Genomic DNA, 15662 nt, shown 5'->3' with positions numbered 1-15662 from the left:
CCGGCCCGGGCTCGCGGCGCGCGGACCGGGAGGGGCTCGCCGGCAGCACGCGGACCCCTCCCGGGGCTGTGTGCACACAGGAGCAGCTCCGCGGGTCACCGTAGCCGCTTGGACGGAAAGATTTTGTAAATGCATTGCCACCTTTCACCAAGCGTAACCAACCAGTGATTGACTTGTCCCTTGCACCGGGTAAGACGGAGGGACGGGGCCGCCGAGAGGTGACTTTGCCTTCTCTCCGGAGGTTGGCAAACTTGGCTGCACATGAGAATCACCTGAGCATCTCTTAAGGCTCCTGACGCCCAAGGCTCGTCCCAAACCAGTTAAATTAGCGTCTCTGGGGCTGCGAATAGGCATGGGTCATTTCTTAGAGTGACTCAAAGATCTCAGTGTGCAGAGGAGCTTGGGAGCCAGTGCCCCAGAATTGTGTGTCCAGCGGAGGCTGCGGTGCTGAGAGGGGCCTGGAGGAGAGTGTGGCTGCTGACCCTGGGCAGGACCCCCAGAGGCCCCTCTGCTGGTTGCCTGGTTCTCCGGGGGTTCTGACAAGTCAGCCAGGAGTTGCCTTGTGTTTGATCATTCTTCAGCTTTAGGTCCCCAAACCTGCCAAAAGTAAGCTGGGCTGGGTGACTTTCTCAACTTCCGTTGTCAGCCCTTGTCCCCTTCTATGGGCCAGGCAGGAGTGAAGTGTAAATGAGCCCAGGTGCATAGTTTTGATGGTGATACCACCACCTCTTACTTTTAGCAAAGTCTGGGGCCCAGGGCCCTGTCCCCTTTCTCCCATGTCATGGAGTGATTCTTGGAAGCTGTGGGATGTTCTTCTGTGGTTGTCACAGCTGCTCCAAGTTAGAGAGGGCAGTTGGCATGCCTGTCCCAGGCCTGCCCAGGTCACCTCTAAGCAGCAGGTCTTTGCCCCGCCTGAGGGCCTCTTCAGCAGCAACAGGGGGACAGAAAATGACACTTCCTCCCGTCCCCCATGGCAAAGAGAGGCCGTTATTAGTCCTGCCGTCGTCCAGTACACCCTGGGTGCTGCTGTTATGGTATGGGGCCAGTTCCCAGGTCACCAGTGAACAGGTGACCACCCTCTCTTGGTCATAGGGCTCAGCTCCTAACTGCACCCATGGGACCTCCCTTCCTGGGTAAAGGCCCAGAGCTGGGAGGTGGGGAAGGGCGGCCCTGGGCCGTCTGGGACCCCTCCTCAGTGAGTGACATTTTTTTTAGCAAACCTATTGTCATTTTGGAAACATGAATCAATAGTCGTATATGGAAAAAAGGCTGCTCGTCTGCTCCCTCGCTTGGTCTCCCTGGTGACCCCCTTGGCTGCGGTCCTGCTAGGAGGGTGGCAGTAGCACTGACCTGAACTTTGTTTATTGTCACCTGCCACACCTAGAGCCGCTCCAGTTGGCAGTGAAGCGAGGTGCTGTAGATGACCAGCCACTTCACTGTGCCTCAATTTTGTCATCTTTAAAGTAGAGATTATCAGTCGTGCCCTCACCTGCGTAGAGGTTGCTGGGAAGATTAGGGTCAGATGACTTACCTGAAAAGTCTTACTTTGAAACAGAAAACACTAGGCCAGCTCTAAAGAGTTTGTCCTTAAGTCCAGCCCTTGAGGAAAGTAGCTGTTCTATTCACAGAAAGCACCATGTGACATTTTAGGCTAGGGTCCACAGCCTTGACTGTCAAGGTGGGTAAACCAGTGACCAGCTTGACTCATGCAGGCAGGAATTGGGAAGGTTGTGTGCGTGGCTGCTGGGTCTGTTGCTGGGGACATTAATGAACTTCATACCCTGAGAGGAGGGTGCTTGGCAGAAGAATGAGAATCTATGGCCATCGATTAGTAGTGTTCTCAGGTCACCCTCCCTCATACGGGCTCTCATCCCAGGCTGTCACTTTTCTCCCTCTGTACCCAGGCTCAAGAATGGGACATGGATGCCAGGAGACCGATGCCCTTTCAGTTCCCGCCCTTCCCAGATAGGGCACCCGTCTTCCCTGACCGAATGATGAGAGAGCCCCAGCTGCCTACGGCGGAGATCTCACTCTGGACCGTGGTGGCCGCCATTCAGGCTGTGGAGAGGAAGGTGGATGCCCAGGCCAGCCAGCTGCTAAACCTGGAGGGGCGGACGGGGACCGCCGAGAAGAAGCTGGCCGACTGCGAGAAGACAGCCGTGGAGTTCGGGAACCACATGGAGAGCAAGTGGGCCGTGCTGGGGACCCTGCTGCAGGAGTACGGGCTGCTGCAGAGGCGGCTGGAGAACATGGAGAACCTGCTGAGGAACAGGAACTTCTGGGTCCTGCGGCTGCCCCCGGGCAGCAAGGGGGAGGTCCCCAAGGTATGTGGTGGTTTGCAGAGGCAGGGTTGGAGGTGAGGACCAGACAGGTGAACAAACCCTTGATTTTATTTTCAGTCCTCATAAACTTCCCACGCTCCCTGTTGTCTAATTTCTTCTTAAAGCCGATCTCCACTTAAACAGCCTAGTCTCGAATGTTCTCCCTCAGTGAAGTTGGCCTCCACCCCCACCCGTTTCCCCAGAGCCTGCATATTTCTGCTTTGGAGCCTTTACTGTCACTGTTCCCAGCCCCTCCCTAAAGTGTCTGGGTGTCTGCAAATTCCTGACGCTCTTCATGCTTTTCTACTTGGCACCTGCAAATGACCATTTGTCGTTGGTTGGCTCTGTGTAAGCTTGTCTGAATGTGGCTGGAGACGGACCCCAAACCACCCTTACGGGAGTCCCTTGAAAGTCATGACCATGACCCTCTGGTGGGCACTTCTTAAAAGTTCAGAACTCACACTCCATTTCCTGTTCTATTCGCTCTCCCTCTCTCCCCACAGCTGAACAACACTGCACTCTCAGCCCATCCCCCTGCCTTCTGGTTCCCCGAGAAAATGGAGTCACTCAAAAGAGACATCCACGTGCAGCCATGGCGTTTATCTATCTGCCTGCTTCTTGTACTCTGCCTTTTCTGCTCCTGTGGGCTCGCTGTCCCACCCTGTCATTTACTCCAGGAAGTCACTCCAGCATGGCTCCCTTTCTCTTCTGCATCCTTTACTCTTCCCTCTGCTGGACCAACATGTAGACACCGTAACGGTGCCCTCTGCTCTTCAGAGCAGACTTCTTCAGTGAGCAGTCTATATTTGCCATCTCCAAGTCTTGCGTCCCCGTTTTCTCTCTTCCCTTTTTAAACCTTTTTGTTATAGAAAATTCATACATATACCAAAGTAGATAGAAGAGTGTAATGACCCCTCCTGAAGCCCTCATCCAGCTTCAACAATGGTCAGCTCTCGGCCAACCTTGTTTCATCGAAATCCCTACCCATGTGATTTCGAAGCAAATCTCAGACGTCGATCATTATATTTATAAATATATCAGTATGTAGCCCTAAAAGGTGCAGACTCTTTTTCAAAAAATAATCATCGCAATATTGTTACCACCACAACAAAAGCCCCAACCTACTCAAATACCCAGTTGGTGTTCAAACATTCAGTTATTTCAACACTGTGATCATTTTTTCCGTTCATTTATTTGAATTGGAAGGTCTCCCCGTTATGACTCCTGTGTCTCATAAGTCATTTTTTTTTTTAATCTGTAGGCTCCTCCTTCATCTCTTTCATTTTTTCTTGCAATTTGTTTGTGGAAAAAACTGGGCCACCCGTCCTGTTGAGTTTCTCACCATCTAAATTCTGCTGCTGCGTCCTCCGAGGTCTTAGTGTGTTCTCGGTATTCTAGTAGACTGGTCATTGGATCACGCTCCCTGGCACCATCCCGTCAGGTTTGTGCTACCACCTCTCCATCCACCTGGTCTTGCCAGAGCCCTAACGATGTCCGTGGCGTAAGAGCCAGTGGCCGGTTCTCAGCCTTCATTGTCGCTGCCCTGCCAGCAGCATTTCATGCACGTGACCACTCACTCCCTGAAACGCCTTTCAGGTGGCTTCCGGGATCCTGTCTTGATTCTCTTCCTACCTCACTAACCGCTCCTTCTCTCTTCTTCGCTGGTTTCACTCCTTTGCCTGACTTCTTACGTTTGGAACAGGCCAGGGCTCGGTCTTTGGCTATTACCTACACTCCTTGCCTCATGATTTCGCCCAGTCTCAGGGTTTTGAGCACAGTCTGGGTGCTGTCAACCCCCGAATGCCGTCGTTTCCTCCCACTCTCTCTCTGTGTCTTGCCCAGACTTCCTTCTTGAATGCCAGAATGACATTCCTACCCATTAAGTCAGTGTCTCCATCTGGGCGTTAGTAAAAATCGCAGATTTGACATGACCTAACTGAGCCAGTCCTCTGCCTGAAACCTCTTCTATCCAAAGTCGCCATCATCTCCATAGAAGACAACTCCATCCTCCCCGTTGCTCAAGCCAGAAGCCTTGGGGTCAGACTTGCCTCCTCTCTTTCTCACACCCTACTTCCAATATTTAGGAAATACTGTCTGATTTTTCCTTAAAATAACACCCACAGCCTGACCACTCCTGCCCACCTCCATTGCTCCCACTGCCTCTGGTCAGAGCCACCAGCACCTCTCATCTGACGGTTGCCATGGCCTCCTGCCTGGTCCCCTGTCTCTGTCCTTGTCCCCCGCCCCATACCAGCTAGCCTCAGTAGAGCAGCCAGAGTGATCCTTTTAAAATATCAACCAGTCATATTACACCTCTGCTTAAACTCCCCGAGTGGCTTCCCACCTTATTCAGCATAAAAGCCCCATTTTGTTGATGGCCCTCTCTCTCTCTAGCACCCCCTTCCTGACCTCATCTCCACTCCACCCCCTTTGCCCACTCCTTCCTGGCACACTGGCCTCTGACATTTCTGCCAGCACACCACCCAGCCCTCCTCAGGGACTGTCCTCCACGGAAAAGCTCCTATCCTGGGAACGTGCGTGACTCCCTCTCTGTCACTTCCACAACGTCTACTCAGCTGTCACTCAATCAGTGCGCCCTTTCGTGGCGACCAAAGAACCACGTCTCCCCAACCGCAGCACAGGCGTTTCTCTGTCCCCTGCTCTCATTTATGCCATCAGGCATCTTAACACATTGAGGACGGGGCATTTAAAAATATAGACGCAACCTGCGTCACTGGTCACAATGTGTTAAATATTTACTTCTTTCTTGTCTTCTTGTTTGGTTTTCTTTGACCAAAATGTAAATTCTGCTCATTTCATTGCTGTGTCTCTATGCCTATAACAGCGCCCGACTTATAGGCGGCATGCAAAACAATATTTGCAGAGTGACTTGAGCTGGAGAGTTCACACTTCCGCGTAAAGGACTGGGTCTTGGATGCCTTCGTGTCTGCAGTAGCGACAACCCAGTGACTCTGCCAGAGGAGTTGCTTGACAGTGGTTTATTGAGGCCTCACAGGAATGGGTTGTGTCAGTGGCCTGGTTCATCTCTCAAACATTTCCTGCCACTGCAGCCCACAAAGGCTGGTTTCCAGATGGTTTGACATATGATACTTGTCCGGCACCATCAGCATCTCCTCACACGCAGCCCTTTCTCTTGCGTGTACTCTGCATGTTACCTCGGCGCTCTAGCCTTACGTGGCACTGCTGTGTGTTCTGTGTGTTGGATCAGGTGTTAGGAGCCTTGAGTTGACATGTGCCCTCACAGAATAATGGAATGGTTATGGGGTCTGGAATCAGAAGACTAGAGGTTGGATCTTAGCTTTGCACGTACTGGTTTCCCCGCCATGGCTCAAGCATGTTTGTGCTGTCCCAGAGCCCTCTCAATTCCTCTTTTGAAGGAAGTGAAGTATAAATAAATAATGATTTAGTAAATTCCCAGTGGACCCTCTGGGACATGAAGCTCCCTTACTTCGTGGAGTTGTGACCTCACATAGTGTGACCCACACTATGTAGCTCACTGTCTCAGTTACCTATTGCTATGTAACTAATCACCCCCAAACTTAGCAGCCTAAAACAATAGTCATTTATCATCTTGCAGTTTTCTATGGGTTAGAAATTCAGGAGCAGCTTAGCTGAGTGGCTCAGAGTCTCATGGAGGTGTAGTCAAGCTATTGACTGGGGCTCCAGGGTCTGTCTGCTTCCAGTGTGGCCCAGTTACGTGACTGTGCGCAGGAAGCCCAAGTCCCCCACAGTGTGGCCCTCCCCACTGGGCTGCTTGAGTGTCCTCATGACATGGAAGCTGCGATGTCTTTTATGACCCCGTCTCAGGAGTCATACACCATCACTTGTTTGTTTATTTCTTAGAAGCGAGTCCCTAAATCCTGCCCACACTCAGGGGGAAGAGAATTGAGCTGTACTTTTTTGAAGGGACTAGCAAAGAATTTGTGTGCATATTTTAAAACCCCGTGACTGTAAAGCACCAGGAGAATGTAAATTCATGTTGCCAACCAATAGTTATCATTGATTGTGGACGCTTGGCCGTGCTGGTTGCTTTCTCTCTGTCAGATTCAAGAAAGGCTGTTGGCTCTCAGATCCTTTGTGCCTCTTTGATTCTATTGCGCCTGTTAATTGGTTTATAGATAATTCATGGGTAGTTTTTTCCATCCAGGTAGAGGGTAGGCCCCCTGCAGTCCCAAGCCTTGTCTCACACATTGGCTGTATCCTGGCACGGGGAGGTTTTTACAAAGAGATGTGTTTCCAACTGTGAGACTATGATTGCAGAGTGTTGACCCTCCCCAGAGATGGGGAAGTGAGGCAGAGGAGATGGGATGTCAGAAAAGATAATGAACTTGGTTTCGGATACACTTAGTTTGAGGTGCTTAAAAGATGATTGAATGGAGGCACTCAGAAGGCTGTTGAAATGTGAACTTTGAAGGGAGCAAAGCGAGCTGAAGAGTATCATCTGCAGAGAGGTAACCACTGAAGTTGTAAAGAGTGAAACTGCCCCAGGAAGCACGAAGAAACAGGGAGGGGCAGAGCCTTGGGTCTTGGGGGAGGAAGAAGAAGCCATAAAATCGGGAGCTGGGGGGGCAGGAGGCCGCATAGTATGCAAACCAAGCGGGAGAAAATTCTACAAAGGTGGTATGACCTTTCAGAGAGGCCTGAAAGGGTAAGGGCCACTGATGACCTTTCAGGGAGTGCGGGTTCATAGACAGACTTTAGGGGGTCAAAGGATGCACGGATTGTGAAGAAGAAAGAACAGAGTGTGTCTCTCGGGATGTTTCAGGTGAACAGGGAGAGTAGAGTCGCTTGAGGTAGCAGAGTTTGGGGGTTGGGGGGGTTCCCTGGAGGGAAAATTAGGGGAGAAGCAGAGACTGAAGATGTCAAAAAGATGGTCTGAGTTGAGTTTCACGGCAGGAGGTGGAGGAGCGACGCGGGGCACATATTGTGGGGTTTGTTAGGAAGGAGAAGGACGAGGAAGGGAGTTTGCTGGGGAAGGGGTGGGAGGAAGAGTTAGAAAGAAGCTTCCCAGGGAACATGGGGAGGAGAGGTCAAGGTCAACGAGAAGCTTCCAGGGCAGCCTGAGACAAGTGGGTGTCACCTGCAGAATTTTGTGCCTGTTATCTAGCAGCAAGGAATTAAAATGGAGCAAGTGGTCTGTATTGCTTTTCCCCGGTTGAAGATTTGCCCAGGTCTCTTGGAGGGTCCAGGGAATTAGAAGATCTAGTCTTCCTTCCAAAGATGGCTAGTGAGCTATTATTCATCAGTAGGTGGCATACAGGTGTGCACACCGTACCTGCGCAGGATGCCTTTAGGGTTATGAGCACCTAACCCTAACGGGCTGGCATTTCTGACTTACGTGAGGGTGCTGCCCACCCACCACACTGTGCACCAGTGGGCCTGATGCCCAGAGGGCTGTCTTTTTCTCACTCGTACAAAGGTGCCATATAGGCGAGCTGTGGCCCTGTATGTGCAGGTACAAAGACTGATGGACTAAGATTAGGGCATGGGGGAGAATCGAGGGGTTGGATTTCAGAGTGAGGGTGCAAGGCTGGTCCTGGAAGGATGTGAAAGCGTTGGGAGGCAAGGCTCTGGGCTCAGAGAAGGGATATTCAGTTATTAAAGCCGTGGAAGTGAAACCATTTTGAACAGTTCGGTCCAAGGTGAGGCCATGCTGGTGGGTGACTGAAAGGAGTACAGACAAGGATCCTTGTCAAGCCGAAATAACAGCTGTATATGACAGATGAGACTGCCTCGAATGACAAGTGACCGGCAGGCGATGGGCGACTCAGGCAACAGCGGAGCGTCCTAGCATTGGCAACTACTATTCGACACATTCAACAAGCATGTCTTGACCCGAAACTCTGGGCTTCTTTCTGCATGCTTGGGATACAGCGGCGAACAAAACAGATCAAGGTCGCGGAGCTTTAGCACATTCCTTTAGATTTTACATGTTTTAGTGACAAAAATGTCACTGTGAAAGTAGAAGTGACCTGACCAGAAATACAGGTTTTATAACAGGGTTTTAGTACCTGCTCTAAGAACCTAGCACACCCCTGTCACCCTGAGCACCAAAAGCATTGACTTCAACTTGACCTCCAGGTACCCAGGTACCTGCAAGTGCAATTGTAGAGGATAGGGTTAAATGCCTTTAAAATAAATAAACACATAAAAAAAAAAAAAAGGCAGTGTTGACCATCATTGTTCTGGAAGCACCAGAGGATCAGGAATAGAGTGGACTGACCCCACTAGAGTGGACGTGGCTGGGATGAGGAGGACAAGAAGCTGTGGAGAGCGAAGGCCGGGCTGTGCATGGAAGGGGCCCCGTGGGGAGGGGTGGGGAGACGCGAGCAGGAGGTCCCGGGCTAACACTCTTGTTGGTGCAGGTCCCGGTGACTTTTGTCGACATTGCTGTTTACTTCTCCGAGGACGAGTGGAAGAACTTGGATGAATGGCAGAAGGAGCTGTACAACAACCTTGTTAAGGAGAACTACAAAACCCTGATGTCCCTGGGTAAGGACAGCTTCCCGCCGCTGTGGCCAGCAGTCCTGGAGAGGGAAGTGACATGCTTTCTCCCCACGTCATGCCACCTGGGCGAGGTTTCATGTTTCTTCCTAATGGAAACTCAAGAAATGATTTGCTTAGAATGCTAGGAAGACAGAGTGATTCATAACAGGATGAAAATTAGAAACCCGGTGACACGGCCTATCATAGACTTGCACGCTATATTACCACTGTTTTTGGACACAGTTAAACTGCATCATTTACACCTCACCACGCGCCACATCCCAACAGCCTTGATACATGCTGGTATATTTTCTATAGCAGAAATTGGAGAATCTATTGACATGTTGTCAAGATTGCTCATAAGAGATACCCTGACATGCCCACAAACCAGCTACCTAGAGGGGCACTCGGGTCGGGAGCAGGGTTTGGGGGGAAGGGGCTTCTGCCGTCACCCTTGATCAGGCCCCTTGGTCAACTTCACTCCTTCCTTCCTTACTTCCTTCCTTACTTCCAACTCATTCCAGATACAGAGGGCCCAGTTCCCAAGCCAGATGCTGCGCCCCAGGCTGAGCCCAGGGAAGAGCCTTGCGTGTGGGAGCAGCGTAACCCAGAAGAGAGAGAAATCCTGATGGATCCGGACACAGGTGATGGCAGCTCAAAAGATCCCCAGGTCCAGGGCAGGGCAAGACAGAAGCCCCACCATCCCTGCATGTCTTTGCCCACCTAACTTGTTGCTAATCACATACGTGTATGTGAGTGGGTACATGTGTGTGAGTGTGTGTGTCTGGCCACCTCTTTCTGACTGGGGTGAAAACAAGGATGAATGACGCCTACGCAAAGGTCAAACTTATGGCCTAGTCCTGATTAGCACTCAACCCAGCCTCGGGCTGTTTCTGGAACGCTCTCCCAGCCTTTCACACCTCATTTTTGGCTTGACCTCCCCATTTTTCCTGAATGTCTATCGCGTCTCTGCTCCCAGGACCCTCTGCTCCTTGGGGTCCCCCATAGTCACCCACAGGATCCCTGCGTTCTTCCATGGCAAGTGCTATCAGCCGTGCTCCTGACCCCAAGAACATCTGGGTGACGATCATTCAGAAAAAAGACACCAAGTGGTGTGATTCTCTGTCCCCAGGAGCCGAGCCTCTGGCGCCTGCGCAGGACGCATCCTCTCAGGTGAAGCAGGAGGAAGCTCTGTGCACCCGGGGTCAGCGGGGCCTGGAGGAGAGAGGCATCCCCGCGGAGTCCATCACTGGTGAGTGAGCCGGACAGCTGCCCAAACCCGGGAGGGAGAGGAGCCGTCCAGCAGGGTACAGTCATGTGTGCCAGCCGGAGGCCCGCACTGGAAATGGAAGAGCTATGGGTCCGGGATGGGCTGAGAGACGGGGTTTCCCCCTCGGACGCAAACACGGTGCATGGCATTGGCGATTTACGGGCACGTCTGGGCTTAGTTCTCTGTTCTCTCTTCCCTTTGTAATGTCAGTTTTTAACGATTCCTTCCTCCCCTTGACAAGCCCTAGCAGGGCAGTGATACTGACTGTAAGGCCCTTTATGAGGCTCTATTGGGGGCGGGGGGTATAGCGGTCCATAAGACCTGCTTCTGACCAGGAAGAGCTTTCATTGTTTTATACAAGTTTTCCCAGCTACAGCCTCTGTGCCAGGCACCAGGTGGGTTGCAGTCCTGTGGGGTCGTCTGGAAAGTTCCTCTCAAATGCCATTCCGGCTGGGCTTTGTACACAAGAGCTCTGTTAGAGCGGATGTGTATTAGAGTTCTCCAGAGAACCAGTGGGGGCGTGCATGTGTGTGCGTGTGGAGAGAGAGAGAGAAAAACCAGATAGATAGATACATAGATAGATAGATAGATTGATTTGGAGGCATTGGCTTCCATGATTGTGGAGGCTGGCACATCCAGGGTGGGCCCGTAGACTCGAGAGCCAGTGCTGTCTGTTGACAGAAGGCCCTCTTCCTCGGGGGAGGTCAGCATTTTCTTTAAGGCCTTCAACTGCTTGGATGAGGCCCACCCACATTATGGAGGGTAATCTGCTTTGCTTTTAAAGTCTGCTGAATTAGATGGTAATCTCATCTTTAAACAAATACCTTCACAGCAACACCTGGAATAAGGTTTGGCCATATACCTGGGTACTGTGGCCTAGCCCAGTGGACACATAAAATTAACCAGCACAAGATACATTAGCATACTGTAGCTCTTTACTTATCCACAGGTTAGAGTCCCCCAAACCTCATCCCCCTCAGTCAGAGCCTCACACCCACAGGTAAGTGATAACGGGGCTGAGTGGAGGAAAGCCAGTTCCCTGGTAGGGCCCTGGAAGGCATCAGAGATAAGAGGGCAATAAAGGGCAAATGAGGTTTAATAGAAGCGGTAGGGTACATCTTAGAAAAACCCCATTAAAATGAGATAAAAGGCTTCCCAGAAGGCGTCATTTTCCTGCAAATCCCCATTTGAGGCATACCCCTTTTCATGGTGGTGCTCAGTACTCAACATTCAAGCGTGAACCTCCTCTAAGGAGGTAGTTCGGAGGCACAAAAGGACTCCCCTTGAAGTCACTGTTTTGTCACGCCTCGTTAGTATCCACTTGTTTGCAGCAAAAGCTCCATTGTTTGGGTCCAAGCTGACTTAAACCTTTACATAATTAATATAATTTAGTTATCCCTGATTTGAAGGGGAAAGATACAATTGCATGAAATGAGAGATTACTAAAACACAAGCCTGTGGGCATTTCTGTGTCCCCTGACACTGTGGCCACTCTGTTCCCATGCTTAGATTCGCCAGCCTCTGCCCAGGACCTGTTGTCCCGCATCAAACAGGAGGAGCACCCGTGTGTGTGGGATCAGCAGGACTTGGCAGAGAGAGATATCCCAACGGACCCCAATTCAGGTGAGCAAGATGTCAGAGGCAGTAGTCGGGGGACAAACAGCCTCTCAGCTGACTTTTTTAACTGTTGGCAAATCCATCCGATTGAGTCACTTTGTGTCAAAAGCCAATGGAGGCTCAGAGAATAAAATACAGTGTGTTCCTCAGCGACTTTGCAGACTTTTTAGAATATAACTATTAGTAAAGTGGAGAGGATTTTTCTAAAGGAATTATTAAATTGATCATTGACTGTGCCCATGTAAGTAATATGAAAATTACTTCTGCACTGATTTTTGAACAATAAATATAACCAAAAGGGCTTTTAAAAGTTGGGTATATTTCTGTGACAAAAAGAAAGTAATTTATATCTTCTGGATTTTTTGAGTGAGTAGTAGTTAGGTATCTCCCAGGAAACTTCTGGGGAGGGCCCAGAAATAAAGGGAAGCATAAAAAAACCTAGAGAAGCGCTGCCTGCCCAGAACACGCGTGCACACGCACGCGCACGTGCGTGTGCGCACGCGTGTGCATGTATTCACATACGCCTGCAGACCTGGAGAAGTCCAGTGTCATCTCTTTTGGTGGTTATGACCCCAAAGTCTCATTCCACCTCCCGTACCAGGAAGAGAAGATGAGACATAAAATCCAACAATATTTGTAATTGTCCACTCTACAGCTTTGCAGCCGGGAGGCTGAGGGGGCTCCAGGGCAGAAGGGAAAGCTGACCCTTCCTGATAAACAGCCAGCCTCCACTGCAGTTCTTACAATGACCTTTGCTCACCGCCTCTGCCGTCACTGATTTTTAAGTCCTACCTCTCATCCCTTGGTCCTGTGGGCATCAGAGACCAGGCTGCCCTCTGGCCTGTCCTGGACCCACAGGCTGCTCCGGGGCTCAGTGGATAGAGTCAGGGACCTAGGTTCTTCTAATCCTGGCTCTGTGGCCGCACAGATTTTGAGGCAAGCCTCCTCCTCCCTGGCCACCTGGAAACGTAGCGAGCACAAGTGACATCCCATTCGTGAAGGCGCGAGGTGGGAGGACGGCCAGTAAATGAAACGGACACCAAAACCGTCTCGTGCCCTGCGAGCCGGAGCAGCAGCCTTTGCACATGATGGTTTTCAAACCTTTGATGGGATGCTCAGCAGAAATGAACAGAATCTAAAATTACCTTCTTTCCACACACAGAGTCTCTGATCTCAGCACATGACATTTTGTCATGGATCAAGCAGGAGGACCAGCCGTATCCATGGGGCGCGCGCGATTCAATGGAAGGAGAGCTCGGACTAGACCCTGGCCCCAGTGAGTCTGCCCCGGGGACCCCTGGGTGTTTCATCCAGAGGGAGGGCTGCTCGCCCCAGTTTACCCCCTGACAGGGTGATGTTCTGTTGTGACAGCCTTTCAACAGTCTGTACCAGAGCTTTGCCCCCTTTCCTTTTGGATAATGGCAGGGGTGTTCATTTTCTAGGGCTGTCTTAGCAAATCCCCACAAACTGGGTGGCTTTAAAACAACAGAAATGTGTTGTCTCACAGTTCTGGAGACCAGAGGTCTGAAATCAAGCGGTCAGCAGGGCTGTTCCCTCTCTGAAAGCTGTAGGGACCCTCCCTTGCCTCTTCCTAGCGTCTGGGGTTTGTTGGCGACCTTTGGCATTCCTTGGCTTGTAGATGTGTCACCCCAACCCTCCATGTTCACATGGTTTTCTCTCTGTGTCTGTGTCTTCACCAGGCTGTCTTCTCAGAAGACACAGTCTTATTGGATCGGGGTCCACCCTAATCCAGTGTGACCCCATATTAACTAATTACCTCTGCAAGGACCCTATGTCCAAGTAAGGTCACATTCTGAGGTGCCGGGAGTTTAGATTTTGACCTTTTGGGGGTACAGGTCAGCACATAACAGCAGGGAAAGGAGAATGGCCTGGGAGGGAGCTGAGCCAGCGGTGCCTGGCAGGAGGTGACGGCAGCAGGTGGCTCACATGCTGGAAACACTGGCCGGAGTACCCAAGCCAGCTCGGCGTGACAGCCCGGTGTCACTGGTGAAGATCCCGGACCTCAAGCAGGGAGAGGGGATTTTTTTCCTCCCAACAAGTTTCAGACCAGGTGTCTCACCTGACTTGGGTGTCTCGGGTGTTTTGTGAAACTCCACTTACCGGCCAGTGGCTGTAGGCATATGTCCATGGATTATTTAACACTTAGCGTCAGGCTAGCATTCCTTGCCAGACCCAGTGCCATCACCCTCAAAACAGCTGACTTAGTGTCCTCTGGTTGATCAGGGGTTGAAGGGACAGCTAAACACATGTTCCTTGTCCGTACTCCAGACACCCACTAAGAGCTGATTTTAAGAGCTGAGGACACAGGTTGTTTCTGATCTGAAAGGCCATTTCAGACCCAGGTAAGGAGATCTCACTCTCCATGAGACAAACGTAGTTCAACCTGGAGAGCAAGGACGGGCTGGAGGAATGGGCAGGGGGAGAAGCAGTGAATACCCGCCTTTAAAATAGAATTTAAAGGAGTCCTGTTTTTAGCCTGTGGGTAGAGTGGGATGAGACAGGGAATACCAGGGGCCGTACCGTGAGGACAGGAAGAAGTGACAGCAGTTGACGCCGCGTCTTTCTCTACAGCGCCCCGGCCACCATTTCTGGCTTTGGCCTCGAATGCATAGGTACCAGCCAGTTCATCAACCATCATGCTAGGAAATTCTGCCCAAACCTTTGTCCCTCGGGGCTACCTTCCAATTTTTCCAAGCCAGCTAGGACCATTTGGGCTTGACGGAGCCTTTTCCTGGGACCCGTGGGGTTGTGGGAGTGGACCTAGGAAAGCCTGTGCAGAAATTACAAGACTTTGTATATTATCAGACCATTTTACTTCTTCAGTCTGGACTTGCTCAGTCATAGAACAATTTGCCTCATGATGTTTTATCTCTGGGAGCCCTTCGAACCTTAGCATTTGGTGGGAAATGCTCAGAATTTGGGAGCCAGCCTATCTGGAAATGCTGCTTCTGCCTGCCCACTTGTTAATGTTGGGGTATGAAAGGAATATCTCACCAGTGATTTCTTTGAGGTTTAAAACCCACCTAGTGTAGTGGTTGTCGGACAACCAGATGGACTTTTGATGACATGGTATCATGTGGCAGAGTCTTCTGGATAGGGGCTGGAAGGGGGCAGTGGGGCAGAGAGTAAAATGCAGAAATATGTGAGTCCTGTCCCCGCCAGCCCCTTTACCCCACCCTGGAATATTCAAGAGAGAAAGACCTGGTGTCTCAAAGTCAGACCAGGGCCTAGCTGGACATCAGATGTTAGTATTCGGGGTTTCTGACTTTATATATTAATGAGCGTGTGAGTCCCGGCTCTCTGACAGTGTTAGACAGGAACAAAATCTGGTTCACCCAGAGGTCAGTTACGTGGGGCTCCATGGAAGCAGAAGGCAGGAGTAGAACTTTGGAGTCCAGTGGCTCCCAGGTGTTTCCCAGGTGAGTGGTGGTCGGGAGGCTGCAGCGGGACCACCCTACCCAGACGCCGGCACTCACAGAATGTGATTTCAGAGCACCCCCCTGAAATTCTCACCTTGTCCACTGCCTTAGGTGAAAACAGTGGTTCCAACCTTTTCTAGTTTTGTTATTTAACAAATATTTACTTGGCATCCTCTGTGCCAGGCAGTCGCCAGCTTTCTGGAGTGTATTGTGTCCTAAATGTGTGCTACCTGCTTGACTGGCTTCTGGGCTCGCCAACAGGTGGCTTTAGGCAGGCAGGTCACAGGGTCAGGAAGCTCTCCAGCCATAAGGAATGTGACCGCTTGCCTTGTTGTCAGTCATTGTTTAGAGACACTGAGGCCCAGACACCCATGCTTCGCATGAAGACACCGAGGACACTGGGGACGGTGTGGGGTCCCAGGCAGGGCATCGTCAGCATGTCACTTCTCCTCCCCAGGTGACAGCCTGCTGCTGGTGAAGAACCCCGCTCCGGCCCCGCCGCCCCAG

General features: G+C 51.1%; 1 protein-coding gene across 4 annotated transcripts in view; it reads left to right on the top strand.

The window, feature by feature from the left end:
- ZNF212 (zinc finger protein 212) overlaps positions 1 to 15662 on the top strand; it is a 37175-nt gene that overhangs the window by 846 nt on the left and 20667 nt on the right. For 3 of the 4 annotated variants that reach the window (XR_002122963.1, XM_019634656.1, XM_019634652.1), the window contains exon 2: positions 1905 to 2324. Coding sequence is in view for 3 of the 4 variants with exons in the window: in XM_019634656.1 (XP_019490201.1) it covers positions 1905 to 2324 (420 nt within the window). In the remaining variant the exon portion in view is untranslated. Of the gene's footprint in view, positions 1 to 54; positions 190 to 1904; positions 2325 to 15662 lie in introns of those variants that run through there. The other variant, XM_019634654.1, reaches the window with a different exon arrangement.

This window comes from Hipposideros armiger, unplaced genomic scaffold (genome assembly GCF_001890085.2).
Source record: "Hipposideros armiger isolate ML-2016 unplaced genomic scaffold, ASM189008v1 scaffold_1790, whole genome shotgun sequence".
Taxonomy (NCBI): Eukaryota; Metazoa; Chordata; class Mammalia; order Chiroptera; family Hipposideridae; genus Hipposideros; species Hipposideros armiger.
This window is presented reverse-complemented; position numbering and strand designations above follow the sequence as displayed.